The 25,444-nt window shown below is 43.3% G+C and overlaps 1 protein-coding gene across 1 annotated transcript in view; it reads right to left on the reverse strand.

Moving 5' to 3' along the window:
- Positions 1 to 6,829: 6,829 nt before the first annotated feature.
- LOC311242033 (uncharacterized protein) overlaps positions 6,830 to 25,444 on the reverse strand; it is a gene marked incomplete at its 3' end in the record, with an annotated part of 104,172 nt that continues 85,557 nt past the window's right edge. Inside the window, exons 8-13 of the mRNA XM_084330988.1 lie at positions 16,163 to 16,333; positions 9,797 to 9,905; positions 8,588 to 9,147; positions 8,382 to 8,478; positions 7,647 to 7,992; positions 6,830 to 6,855 (exon numbers count right to left, since the gene is read on the reverse strand). Coding sequence (XP_084187114.1) covers positions 6,830 to 6,855; positions 7,647 to 7,992; positions 8,382 to 8,478; positions 8,588 to 9,147; positions 9,797 to 9,905; positions 16,163 to 16,333 — 1,309 coding nt within the window. The remainder of the gene's footprint in view (positions 6,856 to 7,646; positions 7,993 to 8,381; positions 8,479 to 8,587; positions 9,148 to 9,796; positions 9,906 to 16,162; positions 16,334 to 25,444) is intronic.

Raw genomic sequence — 25,444 nt, forward strand, 5'->3', positions numbered from 1 at the left:
TTTCCAGATAAATAAAACTATATGCAAACGAAAAAAACACAAGCCCCTGAAGACTTTAACAATTTCTGTCTCGTTCATACAAAAAAATATATATGTTCATGTCAGTTGAGTCTATCATTTGAAGCTCAAAAAGCATAGAAATTCCTGCAGAGAAGCTTACAGCTGGCCTCAAGTGCTTTATTATAACATAGCTCACACCAGACACACACCTTAGTGAAGAGTCTCGTTCCAAAATCACACCATATCCACTGTTAAAAAAAAAATGCAACGCCTACATGTGACACCTATGCCGACAAAATGAGTGGCATGAAAGTATTATAGATATCATTTTAGAAATATATTTTTATAAAGTCATTTTTTGCTAATCCAACATTTTGGGAAAGTGATATCAATCTTCTTGTCTGACTCTGGGGGAAGATGCATTTCCCAAAATGTTGGTGTGTTCCTTTAAAACCTTTATGGTAATAATATTACTCATCTGTATTTTTCAAACATGGAGCAATGCAAGGTGAACAAATCGTTTTCTTAAAATTATTCAGTCAGGGAGCAGAGTTCTGTCATTGATATAAAATAAATTGAGGCAAATTGTTCTCAATCATGTCAAACATGATTTGAAAATTATTTGAAAGTTCCAGCCCCCTGAATCACACACTTGTGCCCTTTTACAAATTCTATGATTCAATGCAAGTGATTCTTCAATCACACTCCCCTGAACTGAATCATATAATTATAATTGTTATAGACATTTTGAAAAAAAGGGCACAAGTTAAAGGAACACACCAACTGTATTGGAAATCCAGTCTTCTCCAGAGTTGGACACGAAGATAGATACCAATTTCCTCACTGTGCGTTCAGTAGAAAGCCATGCGGCTGCACACTAGCCTAGCTTAGCACAAATGAATGGAAGCGAATGAGAAGCGGCTAGCCTATAGCTTAAAACTGGCGTTTGTTGGCCAAATATCTTCTGGTCAACCAAAGGCAAAGCCCCCCCCCCCAACCAAGGGAGGTACACTAGGCTCCAGGCAGGGCTACTGTGGTAGGACCCAGGCCTGCTAAAAGCAGACCAGTACTATTGTCTTGTAACAAAAGGGGTCCAAGACGGGTGGGACTTTCATATAGATTTGTACTTTCTTTTCGGGATTTCAGTAGTTCTTTCTGCCCTAACACACAACAGTTCACTATTCCTATGACGACTCCCGTTCTCCTACAGTACCATTGTTTTTGTGATATCTATATGGAGGATAATTGACCTGTGAATGACAGAACTCTCTCTCTATATGACTCTGGTTCACTTAATAGTTCACAGTAATGGGACAGGCACTGGGGAAAAGATCTGCGCTACATTAGAAGGTGGCCGCCACAGAACTACAATGGATAGAAAGGTATATTCTATCAACACAAGTTCTATGGTTGCTGCTGCTGTTTGAACATCTTTCAACTGTCATACTGGTGCTTTTTATTTATTTATTTTGCTTGAATTGAAACTTTCAATTATCCAATCAATATGTGCTGGGGGGGGGGGCAACTTCCATGTTTCCCCCCAATTACTAAAGTTGGAGGTACAAGGTCTTCATTCGACAGCAGTGGAGTGGACTTTATTCGGACACAACACTCTAACTTACATCAGATAATAAAGTTTGAAAACATTGTTGTACTCTTCATGAACAAAATATCATTAACTGTTTGATTACAGCTATAAATATACTTTGTGAAATACCCCCCTTGAATTGAACTATCTCAAACCCACCCTCTTTTCTTGATCCTCTGGATTTTCTTGAATCCAGCAGTTCTCAAACTACGGGTCACGACCCACATTATTTGGCTAAATATGCCTCGTTTTATAAATGTGTATTGATAACATGCTGTAATTAAATGTTCTAATAAATATGCATGATCAAGTTCAACAACTTGTGCTTTTATTTTGATATTCCTTAATTCCAGGTTGAAATTACGCAATACATTAAGTGTGGGGTCGCCAAAGAAATTCTTAAATAAAATGGGGTCATGGTATACAAATTTTGAGAACCCCTGCTACCGTTGCTTCCCTCTGACAAATGTAGTTTTTTTCCGAGGGAATCAACAGTTGTGATTGTAGGATCAAGAAAAGAGGGGAGGGCTTGAGATAGGTCAGTTTGTTTTGCTGCAGCAGAATAGAAAGAATAAAGCATGTGAACTGAACTCAGGGTTCCCAGACATTTCAAAATGAAATTCAAGGACTTTCAAGTACTTTTCTAAGCACTATTTTCCATTTTAAAAGGGCATTTAAAAGGATACAATTCACTTTTAAATGCTGTTTTTTATTGAAAAGAAAACCGGATCCAATATTTATGGCTTAAAACCAATTTCCGACAATTAGCTACACTTTAGAAAAAAAAATTATTTCTTGATTCAGAACTATTTGATCTTGGATGAACAAAATGTTCAATGCAAATGGTTGATTTGAATTTCAAGGACCTTTTAAGCACCTTGTTAAATAATTGTCTGTTTTCGAGGAATTCCAGGCCTTGACTTTTTTTGTGTGACAAAAATCAAGCACTTTAAGCACTTCAAGGACCTTGTGCGAACCCTGTGAACTCATCCCATGTCATCTTATTGAGCCGGTCACTTCCTCAACACATGACTCCACCTCCTGACTCGTGGCTAGAAAGCATCCATTATAACTTTGAAATTCCATAATGACACAAGTAGGTTTTTTCCCCTCTTTTTTCTTTTAGGTTAACCCTTTCACTACCACACTACAGAAGGTTAACCCTTTACTATCCCACTACAGAACCTGCTGTCGTGTGGCAGTGAAAGGGTTAACCTTCTGTATTGCCGCAGTGGAAGGGTTAACCATTTGGTAGTGTGGCAGTGAAAGGGTTATGGTGGGTCATCATTTTTACGTTAATGATGTCTCCAGTGAGGGTTAAGGTAAGGGTTAGGTTTATAAACAAAGACACTGAGGTTAGGGTTAAGGTAAGAGTTAGGTTTATAAATGGTGAGGTTAAGGTTAGATTTATAAACAACGAGGTTAAGGTTAGGTTTATAAACGGCGAGGTTAAGGTTAGGTTTATAAACGGTGAGGTTAAGGTAAGGGTTATAAATAGGGATGTCCGATATTATCGGCCGATATTGGCATTAAAATGTGATATCGAAAAATATCGGTATCGGTTTTCAAAAAAAAATATATATATTATTTTTTATTCCTATAACCTTTATTTACCCAGGCAAGCAAGTAAGAACAAATTCTGATTTAATTTATTGTCAAAGTATGCATAATGTTGTGTTAATTCCACAACAAGAGATATGTAATGTTAATTACCTGAAATTATTCCGTTTTTTTTGGGGGGGAAACCCTGCATATATCGATATCGGTTGATATCGGTATCGGAAATTAAGAGTTGGACAATATCGGTAAAAAAGACAATATCGAGCATCCCTAGTTATAAACAACCTTTAAGGTGAAAAATCAATGAAATGCGGACACCTTCTAGCCACAACTCAACCCCCTGATCATCAGCCTCTGTCTATTCTGTCACTGAAAGTTGTCTTCCCCCAGAAACCTTCTTAGAACCTATAATAATAATAATAATAATAATAATAATAATAATAATAATAATAATAATAATAATAATAGCAAGGGTCAGTGTTAAACATTAGAAAACGGGTTTCCCTTGTTGCCACTCGGAGACAAATGATGTTGTAAGAAGTAACGTTGTCTCCAGGTGCTGAATGACTTCTGTGACCCATCCTCCTAGCTAAGAACAGGAGTGTTTTATTCTGACATTTCAACAACCAAACCACTAAGGTGAGTCATTCTTTTGGATGGACTGAGAGGACGCTTCTAGTTAACCAGTTAGACAGGTCTGAACACTAGTCCACCAAACTCATCTTACCCCTGAAACAGACTGGAGGCGAACGTGAGAGGCAGGGAGGAGACACACCAAGCGCAACGTTTCTCAATGTATTCTGGAGCCACACAGGTATCTCTATGGAGTCTGTGTCCGGTGTCTATACTTTCGACAACAAATTTGTGTTTCCGCGTTCGAGTTTTGCGCTCTGATTGGCCAGGTCATGTGACATGTGCGCCAATCGTGGGACGGCAAGTTCTGCGCCTATTTCCGGGTCGAACAGCCTGCAAACTACCTAACGCCTAGTTTATCACTGGTTAAGCTTAGGCGACTCTTTCGCAGTTGGTTAAGGTTAGAGTTTGGAATCAGGGCAGGCGTTCTATCGCCCTGCTCTAAGACAAACCCGCATTTCACTGTATACCTGTATGCCGTGACAAATAAAACTCTTGTATCTTGTATCTAACCTTAACCAACTTCGAAAGAGCGCCTAAGCTTAACCATCCAAAAACTTGTGGTCCCACGATTGGGCGTACATGTCACATGACCTGGCCAATCAGAGACGTGGAAACACGACTTTGTTATCGAAAGTATTCAGGCGTCCGGCGTGCCAAGAACCCCCCCCCCAAATGGGCTTGCTTTGCACTAGGTGCATCCTATGGGGTAAGTAGCGGCTATTAACATGGAACTCCGAAGTGAATCGCTCTGCTTCCAGTGTGTTTCAGCTGTTAAGTCTCATTGTTAGTCAATGGACCTATCTCAAACACCGCCCTCTTTTCTCCATCCTCCAATCGCAAGAGTTGTGATTGGAGGATCAAGAAAAGAGGGCAGGGTTCGAGATTTGTCAATTGTCCTATTTCACTATGACACATGCCATGTAAACATAATATATAATATTTATCACATGATTTTATAGAATTATAGAATATTGTAAAACTTGATGAAGGTCCTTGTACCGAAATGTTGTCCCCAATTAACTAAGGAGTCAGCGTGTGGGAGTTCTTTGTTCTGCTGTTATCACAGTGTTCCACTACTACACACCTGACAAAAGTTCTGTTGTACAATGGAGAAAAAACATTACAATTTGACAATGTATATACGGGGAGTGAGTCACGTTTCATGTGACACAGCGATACGCATTGTTTACATAACGACGTCATAGTGAGAGACGGCTGATGGAGAAAGACAATCTTAGTTTTAAAATGTTGTTGAGCAACCCACCCATCCACCTCTATATCATTATTCTATGATATTGCCAAGGCAAGAAACTAACCTTTTCATCAAGCAGACACAGTAACAGGTGGATTCAGAATTTCACCTGCCAGTATCATTTGTTAGCTGCCAAAGTAGTTTTTTTTTTTAAGAACAGAAGACATATTTACCACAGGTTGGCTTCCTTTCAAAGTGGCTAGTACTAATTGACCAGTATTTGTCTGGTGGCTAGTACTAATTTCAACTTTGATTTATAGATTATACACATATTCTAAAAGAAAACTCTTAAGTCTTAACCTGACAGAGGTCCCTTGCAGGATGGAAAGCGTAGTAATAATTTTCATTAAATCTGGGAGCATAAGAAGTTGAGTTGCAAGTCCTAAGTTTCCTCCCTAGTACTAATTTCAATACCTATGCTATGGTTCCTTATTATTGTGTAACACCTATCCAGGTATTTTGAAATCTGAGGTTATTTAAACAGCTACAGTGTGGCTTGTTGTAACAGAGTAAGTCTTCCTAAGACCTAGTATGTCTAAATATTCCCTCCAGTCAGGATTTCCTCTTGGCTGACTAGCAGTATGTTTTCTTTCTTTTTGTCTAAATTTTTTTTTATCTAATGGTGTTCTTGAAAATTTGCTATTAAAAGTCTTTCATCTACATAACCTTGAAATGCAAATAAAAACAAGGATCCTCAGAATCAACATATTGATACAATATCTTGAGAAAATATCACAATTATTATACCGTATCAATCATCGTTGTCAGTACAATACTGTCGGGGAGGAAGTATTGCAGTATTAAAATGTAGCATTTCCCCCACCACCCCTCGCCCAAAACAAACCTGGTCAAAAACCACTGAAACCAGTTTCAAATATTTTAGAAACTTGAGTCAAACTTGATTTAACTGTAAAACAGCCACATAAACGGAAGCCTCGGATGCAGAACGGGTCAAATCAAGTTGTCTTCAGGTTGTTGTTTTTCCCCCTATTGACACTTGAAGTGTTCTGCACAAACGCCATATCTCCAAGTTCACCATTTGACGCCTTACATTTTTATACTGTAAGCTGACAGCCGACACTGTCCACCATGTTTGGAAAAAGTTTCAAGACCAACCTATTGGATTGTAAATAGGGATGCGCCAATTACGAACAAATTATCACTGTATTTTCGTAAAGGTATCGTGGTATTTTCATAAAGGTATCATGGTATTTTTTTTTAAATATCACAGTATTTTCATAAAAGTATGGTATTTTCATAAAGTGGTACCATGGTGATACACATACATTATTGTATTTCTATGGTGCTATATGGCAGTACTGTGTTAAAACTGAACTGACCATCAAACTACCATGATAGTCTTTTGTCAAATGCATGGGGAGGAAGAAAATCATCCAGCCCCCCCCCCCCCCCCCCCCCCCCCTCAAAAAAGCTGCCTTTTTGCTTTTTGGAGACAAGACATTTTGCATGACACTGAAATAAATCAGTGTCATAGGTTCTAATAAATACTGGTGTATTTATTTAAAAGTAGTTTCTTTTTGCCCAGGTCAAGAAAACAAACCCAAAGCAAACTAAAAAGCATACAGTAGATACATCACCACACCGTGTCCGTACCAACTCCCCTTTTCCTTTTTTGTACATCATTTTACAACAACAGAACACATCAAATAAAAGCTGGAAACATATACAGTCATGTTAAAAACCTCTATTGTTGTCATTATGTACAAATCAGTAAGAAAAATTATAATAAAAAGGAAATCTATAAAACTTCTCTGTGTTTCTCTCTGTCCTCCTCATGCAGTGGGGGCTGGGGGTAAGGCTGAGGAGGAGGGGGAGGGGCGTGGGAGAGGAGAGGGAAAGACTGGGAGGGAGTCTGCAGGGAATGAGCTGGTGCTATTGAGTTGGGATGGGAATAGAAGGAGCCAAGAGGAGGGAGGAGAGGTTGAGGAGAGTGTTGCAGAGGAGGAGGAGGGTGGGGGAGCAACAGGTGGGGGGTGAAGTGCTGTGAATGTTGGGGGGAGAACTGGGGGATTCGGGTGGAGTGGGAGGAGGGCAAGGCAGGTTGATGTGGGTGAGATAGTTGGGGTGGGTGGGGTTGGAAGCTTGCCAGGGGTGCGCTTGGTTGAAGTTGATTCATTAGAGAGATATTTGGTGGAGGTTGGTTCATTTGGAGTGTCCTTGTCTGAGATTGGTTCATTTGGGGGACGTTTGGTTGGATTTGGTTCATTTGGGGTGTACTTGGTTGAGCTTGGCTCATTTGGGCTACATTTGGTGGAATTTGGGTCATGTGGAAGGCATTTGGTTGAAGTTGCATCATTGAGATTTGAGTGTTAAGGGACTGTGGCTGTGTGTTTTGATTCAACAAGCGTTGCGATTGGGCAAAATGGGAGAAGGGGAGGGCCTGAGGTCCTGTAGGGCTGAAGGGATTGGTGAGGGGGTTTGGGGGTGGGTTCTGGAGTGAGGTTGGGGGGTTGTAGGGTCCAGGGATGGGAGAGAAGGAGCGCGGGGCTTGGGGGAAGTGCGGAGTTGGAAAGTGAGGTGGTGTGTATTGCCGTGCGTGTTGCCTCCTGTCTTCTGGTGCTGCTCCCCAAGTGTGAGTCAAACTCGCACCGCCCATCCGTGTGTCTGGCTCTGGCGGTGCGATCGTGTCCAGCCTCAGTGTGTCTGGCTCTGGCGGTGCGATCGTGTCCAGCCTCAGTGTGTCTGGCTCTGGTGGTGCGATCGTGTCCAGCCTCAGTGTGTCTGGCTCTGGCGGTGCGATCGTGTCCAGCCTCAGTGTGTCTGGCTCTGGCGGTGCGATCGTGTCCAGCCTCGGCGTCTCCGGCATTTGTGTCTGTGTTTCTGCCGGCACATTTTTCCGTACGCCCGGTGCGTTGCGTCTCTGTCCATCCGGTGACACGCGCGTCTGCATGTCCGACGGCGCGCGCGGCGCCCACGCGTCTAAACCGACGTCTTGCTTTGGGCGAGTCAAGTCTTTGTCCGTGGTGGGAGACACAGATGAGGGGGAGGAGAAGGAGGAGAAGGAGGAAGTCTCGGAGCGGACCCGAGCCGGTCCGGGGGACGAGAGGAGAGAGGAAGAGTGGAGGGAGGAGGGAGGAGGAGGAGGAGGAGAGGTAGAACCAGGGTGAGAGGAGAGGGAGAGAACGCCAGAGGACGAGGGCGAAGGGATGATGCTGGGTCTGACAGGGGAGGAGAACGAGAACAAGGAGGAGGCGGGTGTCGACGACAGAGAGAAAGGAGGAGAGAGGGAAGTCTTGGGCAAGGGAGAGGCACATGGAGAGGCGGATGATTTGGAGAAGAGAGAGGTAGACGGGGAGGCTCTGTGAGAGGAATCAGAAGCTGCACTGGAAGACATCGTTCTGTGATGAGGATGACGATGATGATGGTGGTGGTGATGATGATGTTGGTGGTGAGGATGACGATAAACTTTGGATCGTGAGTCCTGGTGGAGGGCTGGAGAGGAGATAGGGAGGGGAAGAGGAGATTTCTCCTCCTCTTTCATCCGGAGGGAGTTCAAGGGAGGCTCCATTTTTATCTTTGAAAGATGGGACCCGCTCTCTTTGTCTCTGTGTTTCCCTCTCTCCATCTTCCTCCCCCTCTCTCCCTCTCTGGTTTCAGTGGAGGCTCTGGAGCCCTTGGAGAGAGGGAGTCGGGAGGAGGCCGGGTGACGAAGACCAAAGTCGTCCTCCTCCTGTTTGTCCACCATAGCATCGCTCTCTTCTTCCTCCTGCTTTATCCTCTCCATCCCCCTCTTCATGTTCACCTCTTCCTCCTCTTCTTTCTTCACCTCTAGTCGTCTCCTCTCCTGCCCTCTTTCTTTCTCCTTCAACTCCAACTGTCTCCTCCCTTTCTCCCCTTCCTCCTCCATCTCCTCCTCCTCCTCCTCTTCTTTAACATTTCTCTGCATGCTCTTCACCTCCTCCTCCTGGTGGTGGTACTGTTTGAGCCGGATGTGCCAGGCCAGGCTGCAGACGGCCGAGACGGTCTTGAACTGGTGCACCACGTTCCTGGGGATGTAGTAGATGTCGTCGTGGCAGAGACGGATGCGGGCGTAGCGGACGCCATCGCGCCTGAGCTGGTTCAGCTTGGCATCATCCACCCACTGTACACACTGGAGACAGAGAGAGAGAGAGAGAGAGAGAGAGAGAGAGAGAGAGAGAGAGAGAGAGAGAGAGAGAGAGAGAGAGAGAGAGAGAGAGAGAGAGAGAGAGAGAGCGAGAGAGCGAGAGAGCGAGAGAGAGGGAGAGAGAGAGAGAGAGAGAGAGAGAGAGAGAGAGAGAGAGAGAGAGAGAGAGAGAAAGAGAGACAGAGCCAGTAGACGTAGAGAGAGACAGAGAGGGGGGAGTGAAAGAGAGAAGTAGAGAAAGAAGAGAGAAAAAAGTAGAGAGATGAGGATAAGTGAGAGAGAGAAAAAGAGGGGGGAGAAATGAGACAGAAAGTAGAGAGAAGAGGAAAATAAATAAAATAATGAATGAATGAATTAAAAAGATGTTGCAAAGGTTGGGTTTGACTTCCTCAGCAAGTCAAATGTAATTAAATATAAATATCGCTGTAAGAAAAGCCTTCAAGATTGAGGCAACAACAATTTATATAATTTTACAGGACAGTTATTTTTACTTTAATTGTAGATTTTTTTGTATAAAACTAGAAAACGTGTCTATTCCATAAATGTGTTGTGGAATACAACTGCCCTCCGCCAGGTGGCAGTGTTCCATACAACATCCACTGTATAAGACCTCTGAAGCAGTGGTGGTTCTTACCTGAGACAGAGGAGGTTCATACAGGTCTAGCTGAAGTCTCTGCACCACTTCTGGAAAGTCTCCAGCGTGGAAACAGATCACATCTTTGGTTATACGAGGAGGCTCCATTCTAGAGAGAGGGGGGGGGGAGAGATGGAGAGGGATAGAGGGATGGAAGAGCGAAATAAAGACAGAGAGAAAGAGATATTTTTTTTTTCAACAAAACATATCACAACACAATAATAATAATACATAAAAAGACATCCCAAGACATTAACTTAACACAACAATGACTAGACAATAATTGAGACAGACCGTACAGTTACCATCCCGAGCCCCCTCCATCACCACCCACCGCAGCCACGATCCCCAACCCTTGAGGGCCCCAGAGTCCGGCACCCCAGCGAGTCAAAGCATCATGCCTCTTTAACACCACGACTCGCCGAGGCCCCGAACCAGGGCCCCCCCCCCCACCCCACCCCGAGCCTGTGAATCTGTTGGTGATCTGGGTTGCGTGAGGATAACCGAACATTCTCCCAGACTGCATCCCAATCAAAATCTACATCCAACTCCAACTCCGGGACATCCTTTCTCCAAATCGTATCCAGGGGGAGGTCTTTATACGAGGACATAAGTAAATGGCGATACAAGTCAGAAACGAAGCCTCTCGATGTCTCTTTGTCATAAAAGAATTTGTGAAAACGGTGATGCACTAGTGAAACATCCCATGGAACGCCATGAGCCTTCAGAGCTGCTCTTATTTGTAAATAAAAGAAAAAGGAGGTACCGGGGAGATCATATCCGTTGGATAGATCCTGGAAAGATCGGAGACCAGAGTTATCGAGGATATCCCCCAACGTGTGGATACCTTTCCTTTCCCATCTAGGCAGGGTACCTAATAGGTTGTTGTTCAATAAGGAGGAGATTGTTATTGAATAGAGGGGAATGCGTGTGCCAATGATGGCAGTTAGTACCCACTTTCTGGGTGTCACGCCAAATCCATCTATCGCTCTGAGCAGATGAGGCAGAGAGACGGAGGGATTCTGCATAAAAAGGAGTACATCATCTAATATGCTGTAAGCTATCACCATCATAAGCTAATATGGTGATGTGTGCCCTGAATTGAAACAGGAGATACAATTTGGGATTGTCTTATGTATTGAGCTAGAGGTTCGAGGGATAAGGCAAAAAGTCCGGGACTAAGAGGACAACCCTGTCTAGAAGAGCGCGAGACAGAGAAGAGTGGCGAGCAGAACTTCCCTGTTAAGATCATGGCCGAAGGCCCTGTGTAGAGAATTTTGATCATATGAATGAAACCCTCACCCAACCCTATCCTTCTAAGAACTGCCCACAAGTAAGACCACTCCAATCTGTCAAATGCCTTCATTGCGTCCAAGGACATGGCCGCTGTAGGGACTGCAACATCCTTGCTGGCATCAATCACGTGTCAAGTCAAGTCAAGTCAAGAGTTTTAATTGTCACGGCATACAGGTATACAATGAAATGCGGGTGGTCTTGCCCGCAACGATGTGCAATACAGTGGTACATATAATAGAATCAAAAGAAGAAAACAACATTGTGCAGTAACAGGTAACAGGTAACATGGAGTGACATCTCGGTATCTGTACATAGTTATTTACAGAGCATATGGGACATGCTAGTTAGCTTTGGTAGTGCAATACACTGTTCCTGTTATTCTAATTTAAAGTGTCCTTTCCTTTGGCCATAAGTGTGCGTGTGTGCAACATGAGTGTGTGCCCGCTCATGTTAAAGTGTTAAGTGGCTGCTCGTGTGTGAGCGTGCACAGTGTGCGTGTCGTGTGTGTGTTCATGTGTGCTTGTGTGTGGACAGTTCAATGTTCTGAGCACTCAATGTTCATTGTTCATGGCTCTGATGGCCTGGGGGAAGAAGCTGAGCTTAAGCCGTTCTGTCCTAGTAGCTGGGGTTCGCAGGCGTCTGCCTGACCTCAGCAGCTGAAACAGGCTGTTATTGGGGTGGTGAGGGTCTTTCATTATCCTGCAGGCTCTGGATTTGCACCTCTTGTTGTATAGAACCTGCAGGGGGGGTAGTGCAATACCCGTGGTACGCTCGGCTGAGCGCACCACTCTCTGTAGGGCCTTCTTGTCCTGTGCCGTGCTGTTTCCATACCAGGCAGTGATGTTTCCGGTCAGGATGCTCTCTACAGCTCCTGAGTAGAAGGACTGGAGTATCTTTCCCGATACTCTGAACTTCCTTAACTGTCTCAGGTGGTAGAGACGCTGTTTCGCCTTCTTTACTACTGTGTCTATGTGTGTTGACCATGTCAGGTCCTCTGAGATGTGGACCCCCAGGTACTTGAAGCTGCTCACCCTGTCCACGGTAGCCCCTTTAATCATCAGTGGTGTGTGCGTCTCCTGCTGTCCTCTCCTATAATCCACGATCAGCTCCTTGGTTTTACCAATGTTCAGGAGCAGGCTGTTGTCCTGGCACCAGCGTTCCAGTACCTCAACCTCCTCCCGGTAGGCCTTCTCGTCGTTGTCCGAGATCAGCCCCACCACCACTGTGTCATCTGCGAACTTCACTATGGAGTTGGAGCTGAACTTGGCCACACAGTCGTGTGTGTAGAGTGAGTACAGCAGCCGCAGGGGGCTCAGAACACAGCCCTGGGGGGACCCGATGCTCAGGGTGATGGTGTTGGAGGTCTGACCCCCCACCCTGACCGCCTGGGGTCTTTCGCTCAGAAAGTCCAGTACCCAGGCGCTCAGGGCGTAGCTCAGACCTAGCTCGATCAGCTTGTCCACCAGTCTGGTGGGGACTATGGTGTTGAACGCTGAGCTGTAGTCAATGAACAACAGTCTCACATAGCCCCCCTTCTGACGGTCAAGGTGCGAGAGGGTGCTGTGCAGTACCTGGGAGACCGCGTCGTCGGTGGACCTGTTTGTCCTGTATGCAAATTGCATAGGGTCCATATCACTGGGGAGGGAGGCACAAATGTGGTCCTTGACCAGCCTCTCGAAACATTTCATGACCACAGAGGTGAGTGCCACCGGTCTGTAGTCATTTGAACATGTTGGGGAGGGTTTCTTCGGCACAGGGATGATGGTAGACATCTTGAAGCAGGCAGGGACCACTGACTCCGCCAGTGATTGATTAAATATGGCGGTGAACACAGGGGCCAGCTGGTTGGCACAGGTCTTGAGTATGCGTCCTGTTATGCCATCTGGGCCAGCAGCCTTCCTGGTGTTCACCTGCATAAATGCTCTTCTCACACTGTGTTCCGACAACGAGAGAGCGCCCCCCCCCCCCCCCCCCCCCCCGCGGTTGCCCCCCCCCCCCCTCCACAACAGCCGGTGCGCCAGTGACGTCACTAGCCGGAGAGCCAGCAGCGCCACTGTCTACACCAAACCGAGCGTAGAAGATGTTGAGCTTGTCCGCGAGGGAGGCGTCGTCGCTCCCCATTGAGGGGGCACTGACTTTATATTCAGTTATTGTCTTCAGTCCCTGCCATAATCCTCTTGTGTCGTTTTGTGCCATTTGTGTCTCCAGTTTATCAGCATATGTCCTCTTAGCAAGTTTGACAGCCTTGCGTAGAGTATAGACTGAAGCCTTATACTCCTCCATGTTTCCTGACTCTCTACCCAGGTTGTAGGCGGTGGTACGAGAGTTCAGAGCTGCTCTAATAGTGCTATCCACCCACGGTTTCTGGTTTGGGAAAATCCGCACCGTTTTCCTGGGGACAATACCATCGGCTATTGTTGTGATGTAGCACACCACTGTGTCTGCGAGCTCGCTGACGTCACTGGCGCTTCCTTTGAACACATCCCAATCCGTGTCTGCAAGCACGTCCTGGAGCGTGGCCTCTGATTCGTCGGTCCACTTCTTTGTCTCACGTGACACGACGGCGTCACGCGATCTCTGTTGATATGCCGGAAATAGCTAAATGGAGTCGTGGTCTCTCGAGCTTGTGGACCCCGTTAATGGCGGAGCGGCTACTGCCTTGTATCCAGCTCTGAACGGGGAATAACAGTGGTCGAGTGTGTTTTTCCCTCTGGTGGAGCAAGCGATGTGCTGAAAAAAGGACGGCATCACCTTCTTCAGGTTGGCCTGGTTGAAATCGCCGGCTACTACCATCGCTGCATCTGGATGTTTGATCTGGTGTTTGTTGAGATGATCGTGTAGTTCTCCCAGCGCTTTGCCCGTATTCGCGTGTGGGGGAATATATACGGCGGTCATGATGACCGCAGAGAACTCCCTCGGGAGATGAAACGGACGGCACAGAATAGAAAGGTGCTCCATGTCCGGGGAACACGAGTTCGAGAGAACATGCACCCCCTCGGGATTAACCCAGGAATTGTTCGTGATGAGGCAGACCCCGCCGCCGATGGTCTTTCCTGAGGCAGCGGTACGATCTGCACGTAGGACTGTAAAGGCATCCGAGGGAGATACGCTTTTGTCCGGGGTCGCCGACGTGAGCCAGTGCAGTAACCGTCTGATGTTGTCAGTAACTAAGTGGCCCCTTATGAAGCCGGTCTGATCAGGGTGAACTAGAGATGTCATATGCTTTTGAAGTCGGGTGGCTAGAACCTTGGCATATAGCTTTAGGTCGGCTCCGAGGAGACTTATGGGCCTGTAGCTGCCACATTCTGTGAGGTCCTTATCCTTCTTGAGTACAACAGATATAAGCGCCATATTGACGTCTCTGGGAAAATTGCCCTCTTTGATTGAGTGTAAAATCATTGAGAGTAATAAGGGACCGAGTACATCCCAGAATGCGAGATAGAGTTATGTATGTGTGTGTGTGTGTGTATGTGTGTATGTGTGTCTGTGTATGTGTGTGTATGTACATGTGTATGTGTGTCTGTGTATGTGTGTGTGGAAGTGTGTATACTGTGTATGTGTGTAAGTGTGTATGTGTGTGTGTAAGTGTGTGTGTGTGTGTGTGTGTGTGTAAGTGTGTATGTGTGTGTGTAAGTGTGTATGTGTGTGTATAAGTGTGTATGTGTGTGGAAGTGTGTATGTGTGTGTGTAAGTGTGTATGTGTGTAAGTGTGTGTGTAAGTGTGTATGTGTGTGTAAGTGTGTATGTGTGTGTAAGTGTGTATGTGTGTGTAAGTGTGTATGTGTGTGTGTCAGGGTTTCCGTTAGCCGGTAATTACCGGTATTTGACCGGCAAAATCTGTTGAAGTCCGACATATTTAATCTCTCCGGTCTTAATGTCCGGTGAAAATAATTCCCTCTAAGCACAATTTGATTATTTGAATTGTATTAAAATAGGCTAAAATTAAATAGCCTATGCGATGAACGAAACAATCATTACATTTGTTTCATCGTTGCTTCACCAAGCAGGTCTAATAATGACAACGCTGTTGTCAGCGGGAGCTTGCTGCTAGATTTGCGACTGCATGCAGCTGCAGAGCCGCAGCTGCACACCATTTGTAACGGCACAGTGCAATACTCCAATTCAGCCATTGGCAATTCAGCTGTTGGGTGGGGGGCGCTGCTGAACGGTCCCCAGATAGAGCCTGAAAACAGCTGAATCTGCTGCTCTGCAGCGGCATACTCTCGCAAATAAGTCGTTGGGAGGTGGAGAGAGTCATCACGCAAACCCACGATAATGTTGCCCTCTCTCTCTGCCAAATTTCTCAGTTCTTCGCTTGATATAATTAATACAAATGTCTAATATAACGGAATTCGTTAGCTCATAAAAATGTGATTATAACAGACTGCTGTTTATTAATGTCGGCCGACTGCCCACAGACACCTATTTGATTTAAAGTCGGCAGCAGCACGGAGTCTCGGGACTTATTTTATTTGGAATATAATGACTGTATACGCAAAAGTAGCCTAGTTTTAAGTTAAAATATTATAAATCTACATGCCTTGAGGATGTCATTCTTTATATAGCCTGCCTATCAATTGTTTTTAAGCTCAATAAGAATTTCTCTCATTTGACCGGTAGATTTAAATCTACCGGACCCTGAGACCGGCAACAATTTTTTCTAATGGAAACCCTGGTGTGTGTAAGTGTGTAAGTGTGTATGTGTGTGTGTAAGTGTGTATGTATGTGTGTGTGTGTGTGTGTGTGTGTGTGTGTGTGTGTGTGTGTGTGTAAGTGTCTATGTGTGTATGTGTAAGTGTGTATGTATGTGTGTGTATGTGTGTGGAAGTGTGTATGTGTATGTGTGTGTGGAAGTGTGTATGTGTGTGTGTGTGTGTGTGTGTGTGTGTGTAAGTGTGTATGTGTGTGTAAGTGTGTATGTGTGTGTAAGTGTGTATGTGTGTGTGTAAGTGTGTGTATGTGTGTGTGTAAGTGTGTATGTGTGTGTAAGTGTGTATAAGTGTCTATGTGTGTATGTGTAAGTATGTATGTATGTGTGTGTGTGTGTGTGTGTGTGTCAGTCCAGCTTACCCCTCTCCGAACTGCACAGCCTTCAACACTCCCACAGCAGCGGTGGTCTGCCTCTCGAAGCCCTGTCCGATGTGGTCTGCGTGGGCTCTGGTTCTGTCTTCAAACAGCATCTCTCGGGGCTCACTGGCCCTGGGCAGATAATGCAGGAGGTTCTTCACCTCATTGGTCGACCTGAGACACAAACAGGAAGTTGTGTAAAACAATTTGGCTTAATATCCCAATGATATTAGTGATTCGCACATGGCTTCAATCATTTTTTTTTCGTTTTTTTTTTTTGCAGTGAAAGCTTGGGGCCGGCTTAGAAACAGACACATCATTGTCTAATACGTGACTGATTGATTGATTGATTGAAAACTTTATTAACAGATTGCAGAATGGGTACAATACAGTACAGCTCAATACACACGACCGGCGCGGCCCGGCGATTTAGGCCTCAGAGGACAGCAGATAGTAAACAAACCGATGTACTTTCTAAGAGCTTTATATATCATTTATAGTATTGCTATCTGTCCATTCTCATTGTCACTTGAGTGCATAAACCGTGCCTTCATAATGGCTTAAAGAAAATAAAAATCCATCGGTTGGTTGTCATTTTATAGCGTCGTGAATATAAGGTTTATCACACTTTTCGTCTCGTCTTTTTTCCCGGGAGCTAGATAATAGGCTAAACGTTCGGCTGGGATCAAGGAACTATGATCCGCCCACAGAACTGTAGTTTGCATTTTTTTTTTAAATCACATAATGATACTGCAGTGGAGCGATGGCACCCCTAAGCGGGTGTGGCCGGTACTGCATGTTCCGAAAATCAAATATGTGAAAAGATGCTGGTAGTGGATCGGGTACCTAAGAAGCGTTATAAATATGGAATAAAACAATAACAACTCGTCACGTATATACTCGTGGCTCTGGTCCACAACGCTCTTTTTCGAAACACGTATATACTCGTTCTCGGACGGCATAGTAAGGGGATGCAGACCAGAGAAAGTCTTTCGTCTTGTTTACATCAGGGTCCCCCATTTTCAATTCAACAGCTCAGTCCTCTGTTCCACCGTCTGTGTATGTGTGTGTGCGTGCGTGCGTGCATGTGCTTTCATGTTCAACGTTAAACTATTGTGTAACCTTATACACTGTACTCAAATAAATAACTTATTTGGGAACGTACCCTTGTATTTGCTATTTTATTGAAATTATGTTTTTAAGTTGCAGGAAATTACACCAAATGGCTTTCTTTATTGCACATTTCTTTGTCTCCCGGGAACCACCCCCTAGTTGAGGCACATACACACAAAATTTAAACCTTTTAATAAAAAATCCGATATATATATCTCTTTTTACCGATACCCGATCCAGCTATTTTAGTCATATCGGGGCCGATATCCGATATCAATATCGGATCGGTGCATCCCTATACTTGTTGCACACATGTTATGAAATACTATACGTTTTCCAATTCACTCTCAGTAATTAATTATGCACCACTGTCTAGGCTACTGTCACCTGAATTATGCATGCAAGGTATTTGTTTAGTATCAACATTACTTGGCTATTTTTGGAGAGAGGGAACTGCGCCCTGAGAGGGAGGTTTGCCCTGAGTGGGAGGTTCGAAGGGTCAAAGTGGGTATCAAACAGGAGGGAAGACTGTCAGGTTTTAAACTGTGGATACCAAACAGAAGGTAAAGACGACTTTGAACTGTACAGTAACAGTAAGACTATTTTATTGCACTGTAAAGAAACTGTGATTTTATAGTATGTCTGCACTTTGTGCTCATTTCATCATTCATGTCTTTTATATTCTACTAAAACCGCTTCAATGTTAGATCCTAATGTGAAAAACTGTGATTTTATATGTCTGCTCATTTTACCCTCGCTATTATTTGACTTATTTTCACTTTTATCTTTACGCCCCACTATCTGTCTGCTGGGTGCATACTATAACCTTTATCATGTTTTGATAGATTACAGAAATTCAAGATTAATATATCTGCATTATTTGATCCCAGTTTATGCTTTGCTCTTGCTGCTTGTTTTACACAGATTTTGTCTTATTTCTTAAGTAAAGCACTTTGAACTGCAATCCCCTGTATGAGAGGTGCTATACAAATAACGTTATTATTATTATTATTATTATTATTATTATTATTATTATTATTATTATTATTATTATTATTATTATTATTATTATTATTATTATTATTATTATTATTATTATTATTATTATTATTATTATTTTAATTATTAATATTATTATTATTATTATTATTATTATTATTATTATTGTTATTATTATTATTATTATTATTATTATTATTATTATTATTATTATTATTATTATTATTATTATTATTATTATTATTATTATTATTATTATTATTATTATTATTATTATTATTATTATTATTATTATTATTATTTTGAACTTACCAGCTGCCAAAATAATGTTATGATGATGAAAAATGGCCTCAGCTTCATTAAATGTGCAATTTTCCGTATGGTTTCCTGCCTTTGGTCCCATTTGCTTTCACACCTCAAAAAAACAAAGCGCTCCAGGGGTCACTTGGAAGTGAACAGAGAGCCACGTTGTCAGGCGGACCACCGTTGAAAGGAGCTTCCACACCAACACCCCAAACCAACAGGACCATCGGACCAAATGCTCCAGGGTTGGGTTAAAACTGACCAAACAGCTCAGGTGTGAAAACCACCCAGACTAAACCGACCCGCTTAATGGATTAATCAGGATTGGATTAATCTGCAAAGAAAGGGCAGCCATACAGAGCAGACACATGCTGCATAGAAGCAGAGCTTCAAACAATAAAAACACAGCAGTCAGCTCTCTACTGTATCAATGACTCACACTGCTCTGAGAGCGCAATCCTGTTCCTAATAACACACATGCAATAACACACATGCATTCATACAGTAGCCTACATACATGTGCATAGCAGCAAATGCGCACATATATGCGCGCACACGTATGTAATAGAGCTGTGAATCTTCACTGGCCTCACGATTAGATTACGATTCAGCTGTCCACGATTCGATTAGATTCTACGATGCATCTCGATTAGGGCTGCACGATTTTGGGAAATAATCTAATTGCGATTTTTCTGACAGATATTGCGATTGCGATAAAATTTGCGATTATACTTTTTTTTTTGCAGCCCCACAGAGGTTTATTGTAAAATGCGGCTTGCATCTGGCCTACGCGGTGGGTCTTTTCAGGACACAGAGCCTGAAATGTTTCTTTTTACCTGGGAATCTATACCGGTACCCAACGGTACCTTTTTTTTCTGTACTTTACTCTCCCTCTCTGAAGTCTAAACTTCACAACACACAATCTAAAACCCCTTACCTCCCCCTCCCAAACCGATCTTGTATCTCAATGGGACTTCCTGGTTAAATAAAAAAAAATATATATAATAATAATTTGCGTTTTTAAATTTCTTTTGCGATTTGATAATTGCATCATTCCAAATCGCGATTTTGATTTAAAATAGATTAATTGTTCAGCCCTAATCTCGATGCAACTCAATAATATATTAGATCCTCAATTTTATAATCTATATTAACGGAACGTAGACCAATCTCAGTCACTCTTATTGTCTGGGACCAAATTCGGTCACGCCCCATTTTGCGCGACATCCAGGCTTTTTTTACTGCCAGCGTTTGGGAATTTCATGTCGACAGGTAGATGAAGTGAAATTATACTTATTTTAGAATATATATATCAAATTGCATGAGTATTCATCTATATTTAGTCATCTAAAGACTATTAGATATGAACCTATGTACCAGTAAAAGTGGGAATCTCTAGAATGTGTTTTGGACGACGGTGTTTACGGAAGTGCGGGTTTCAAGTTGACATTATACTATAACTTACACAACACTTTCTGTTGTCAGTAGATTAAAATTTAAAGGTGAAAATGTGAAAATTACAAAATGTATACAATTCCCAAGACCTTTAGCACAGGTCACTGGGACGCGTCTATTCTTTGACGCGATCTGAACAGCGTTAAACTATTAATGGGACCTTGTACAGTACAGTGATCGAGAATGGTCACCCAATTATCTTAACAAAAGTCCATCATTAGCATTATGTTTGTTGTCTAAACGGGAACATAATGGTACAATTTAAGATTTGAATGTTATCCGCATATAAAAGACAAATAAAACATTGTTAATTTGTAAGAAACCTCAATGAGAACGGCGCAGGGTAAGTTATATTCGCTATTGTTATGAAAATGTGATAGAATCCTATAAAAATGTGGACGCATTTGGTCACCGTGACGTTACTGCACATGGCTACTTTTTCATCAATTAATACAAGCAGTCAGATACATTTACTTTTATTTAGAAAGTTCTTAAATCAGAATGTCAAAATAAATGTCTTTACTAGTGTTGCATGATCAAATCAAATCAAATCAAATGTATTTGTAAGGCCCGACAACACACGTTAATGTCCCCATGGGCCGGACATGTCTTCTTTAAACAAGTCAAGAAGAAACATAACAATAAGTCAAGAACAAAACAAGAACACCATAAGGTCCAACAAATTTAAAATAAATGCAAATAAATGAATGAATGCAAGCACTCCCAGACATACCCCACGCGAAGGTAAGGAAAAACTATAAGTCAATTATAAGTCCCATCGTTGTGGGCATAATATGTTTACTTGGCTCCATTGTCATGTCAGAAGAAACACTATTTTCTATGCATATGGTGCACAGCAGCGCCTAGGTGTTGTTTATGATGTCATTCTTGTTTAGTTTCAGCACAGCAGCACCTAGGTGTTGTTTATTAGCAACAAACCAAACCAAACCATGCCAGACCATGGCTAGCCCAAGCCAGGCTGAACATACTGTAGCTAATGGAGACAAGGCATAACTGTTTTATGCTCGGGTTACGTTCGCTGCTCTTACAATTGACTGCATTATAATACAATGACAAGGAGCCTTTCCAAATAACTACTTCATTTTACAAACGTGTGATGTCGCTAGAAAGGTATCTCGATACCCAGCTGTTAAAAACTGTTCAATACTCTTTTTATTAGTCAGTATTAGTATCGATACTTTTAGAATAGCCTGATGCTGTATTTTCTATGAGTTGAGTGGATGCATGACCAGAGAACTAGCTTTAATAATAATAATAATATTTGATTTGTATGGCGCTTTATAAAAAAAATCCTTAATTTTTTTTCTTTTTTTTATCGATTATGTTCGTTAACTGCATCGATGCAGAATCGTCCATGTCCGCATCGCGATGCATCTTAGAATCGAGAAGTTTTCACACCCCTAGTACGTAAGCATACACATGTTTCACTGCTGCACTGAGATTTGTATAACAGCATAAAATACTTTGTAGCAAGTAGCAACTAGAGTTCCAAAGGGTCGGAAACGTTCCCGAAATCATCCATGGGAAGTTAAATTCGGGAATTTAGGAAAATTTGCCTAATTTCAATAAAAAATCTTTGCTAATAATAGTGAACTTATGTTTTGGGGAAATGCACATAATTAGGCAATGAACCCGGTCAGCCCAATTGGAAGTTCTGTCGCCTATCAGACAAAAAATCACAAAACCAATCACATGCACCTCTATCCCAAACCAATAGTAGACAATTTATTTAAGAGCAAGTGGTGATCGACTGTAATCAAAAGCTTTTGACAGATCAATAAATAGGGCAGCACAATGTCCATTAAATATCCCCATTGAATGGAAATTCAGTTAAATTGCAACCCTGCACTGTGCATTCAGTGTGTAGAAGACTCCTCCATATCATCATGTACAGAGAACTGGCAGCATCCAGAGACATGGTAACTTAACACTCTGTGGCAGGTCCACTGAGTGACACGTGTGTAGAAGCTGAATAGAGTGGAAAAATCCTTTCTTCAGTCAAAGTAACACCACATATATACCCATACATAGAAGAAGATTGTCCCTTTTGACATACATAATCCTTATGTGTTGTCAGTAACTTACTAGTGACTTCAAATATGACATGGTAAATACAGTCTGTGCAAATAACCCCTATATTTAAAATTTGATTCCAATTAATTCCCATGGAAAGTTTCCACCTTTGAATATTTTGCAACCCTAGTAGCAACTATCTCTCACACACACACACACACACACACACACACACACACTCACTCACTCACTCACTCACTCACTCACTCACTCACTCACTCACTCACTCACTCACTCACTCACTCACTCACTCACTCACTCACTCACTCACTCACTCACTCACTCACTCACTCACTCACTCACCACACACAGCGATGAGCACAAAGATTAAAGTCTAGTTGCTAGTTACTAGAGCTTCAGGGTTGCAATGCAATCATTCATTCAGAGATTAGAGAGAAAGAGATGGAAAGAGAGAGAGATGATGATGAGAAGAGACAATGAACTGGAAGAGGCAGAAAAAGAGAGGAAGAGAGAGGAGAGATAGCGAGAGAGGGGGGCGAGAGGAACAGCAGGGGAAGAGATGAACATTCTCTCACCCAAACACACACAGAAAAACACAGACACAGAAACAAGCAGCTTGTGTAGATGGGGTTTGGGGTTGAATGCTCTGTGATACAGTGATATAGTAATGAATGCAAAGCCGGGAGAGACTGAGAGAAAGGAGAGGGAGAAAGAAAGAGAGAGAGAGAGAGAGAGAGAGAGAGAGAGAGAGAGAGAGAGAGAGAGAGAGAGAGAGAGAGAGAGAGAGGGGAGGAAGTGAGGGTACAGGGAGAGAGGGCAGAGGGAGAGAGGGCAGAGGGAAGGAGGGAGCGAGGAGGGGTCATTAAATGATGTCTGATAGTGTGTGTGAGAGAGGGCGAGAGATAGAGAGAGAGAGAGAGAGAGCCTGTGTGTTTGTCTATCTGTTTGAATAAAGGAGGAAGAGAGGAAGGGGGTAGAGGGAGAGAGAGGGAGGGGGGAGATGTGGAGCAGTGGTGGTTCTTAATGTCAAGGACCCCCAGAATCTGTACATATTAGCCTGCAGACCTCCGTTTGATTAGATTAGGTCTCAGGGAACAAGATTCTGGTTGTTTGATATGATTAAGTTTCTCTCCTGTAGTTGAGGAGGTAACAGTGGAGAAACCTAGGGGACCCACTGGAACCCCCTCGAGGACCCCCGGGGAGAGAGAGAAGGTGGTGGAAAAGGTGAAGGGAGAGAGAGAAGAGAAGAAACAGGGGGAAGGAGAGGATGTAGTAAGGCAGCGATGGAGGGTGGGAGTGACAGGGGAGGTGGGGTTCACCAGGGACTCTCTCCAATCCATCAGTCTATCTATCTATCTATCTATCTATCTATCTATCTATCTATCTATCTATCTATCTATCTATCTATCTATCTATCTATCTATCTATCTATCTATCTATCTATCTATCTATCTATCTATCTATCTCCTTCTCTAGAACCCACCTCACCCCTGCCCACTTTGACAACCTAGGATGGCTTAGAGTAGACAACAGAGTACAGCAACTTGCAATGGGCCTGGTCTACAAGATACACTACACGACCAAGGTACCCATGTACATGTCAAAATACTTCCCAAAGGTCAGTGAATACCACGATCACAACACCAGAGGGAGCTCCACAAATCATGTTAAACCCAGATTCGGCTCAAACAAGGGACTAAACACGTTTCGCAATTATGCCACATCAATGTGGAACGCCCTACCCAAAGCTGTAAAGGAATGTGGATCACTACCCACTTTCAAAAACACTCTCAAAAAACACCTACGGGAGACTGCAATTCGAAACTGGCCCCTGTAAATGTCCTAACACAACCCCCTCCAATGTACAGTAAATTACCAAGTATGGTCTTGTCAATATTCCAATGTACAGTTTTGTTTGTACAGTTGTACAGTGTCCCCCCCCCACCCCTCCTACCCAACCCCCCCCCCCCACTCCTACCCAACCCCCCCCCCCCCCCCCCCACCCGACCACCTCCAATGTACAGTCCCCCCCCCCCCCCCCCACCCAACCTCCTCCAATGTACAGTTTCTACGTCAAATGTATATACTTTTTTTTTCGGGACTCTTTTTGTATCACAAACAGTACTGTATTTGCAAATCTGGTATGTCCTAAATGTATAGATGTAGCAGTACTGTCTATCTGTATGTCATGTATGTCATATATGTTACGATGAATTGAAAATGGGGGACCCTGATGTAAACAAGACGAAAGTCTTTCTCTGGTCTGCATCCCCTTAACAATTGTATGTATTGAGCTGTACTCCCTTTCTCCTAGAGTCCCTCCTCTCCCCTTCATCTCCAGCTGTCAAACAAGTGTTTGTAACAGCCAGCAGACACATACAAATCCATGTGCGCACACACACACACACACACACACACACACACACACACACACACACACACCTACACACACACACACACACACACACACACACACACACACACACACACACACACACACACACACACACACACACACACACACACACACACACACACACACACACACACACACACACACACACACACACACACACACACACACACAAGACAAGACAAGACAAGACAAGACAAGACAAGACAAGACAAGACAAGACAAGACAAGACAAGACAAGACAAGACAAGACACGACACGACAAACGTCCTTGACAAACAGCTGGTCCTTCAGGCTTTGACCAGATGCCAGTTTAAGTGCTTTGAGACGCACCCTTCTTTCAAGTTCACTTGAAATGCCCCCTCCCTTTAAGTGCCTAGATGCACTGTTAAGGTGATAAGAACAAGGTGTATATATATATATATATATATAACAGTCTAGGGGTGGGAATAACCAGTTTAGCAGTAACCATACGATATCGATTCTTTGCACAACAATACAATATTTGCCGATATCACAAAGTCTGCCACGATACGATACGATTCGATTCAGGTGCCAGCGAGCGATACGAGACGATATCATCATTTAACACAATCAGTAACATTAGCTCTTCCAGACATTTGATCAATCTATTGTTTTTTAATACAAATAGACCTCATGTTCACTGTAAAGTGCCACGTTTTGATATATTGAGCTTTAAACTTAAAATAACTTCAAAATCATTGAACGTAGAGAGAGGGACAGAGAGAGGGACAGGCGCTCAACCCCCCCCCCCCCCCCCTCCTTCCTCACGAATGGAACGCTGCTGTTTTCTCTGAGCCTCTGAGCAGGGTTAGCTTAGTGTTAGCAGGATGTTAGATGCCTTGGACCCGTTGCAAAAAAAAAAAGCAGGGACTTATTTCATGGCGAAAAATGCGACCAAATAGGCGCACTCTGGAGCCCTGTTG

Source organism: Notolepis coatsorum (genome assembly GCF_963971535.1).
Source record: "Notolepis coatsorum genome assembly, chromosome: 15".
Taxonomy (NCBI): domain Eukaryota; kingdom Metazoa; phylum Chordata; class Actinopteri; order Aulopiformes; family Paralepididae; genus Notolepis; species Notolepis coatsorum.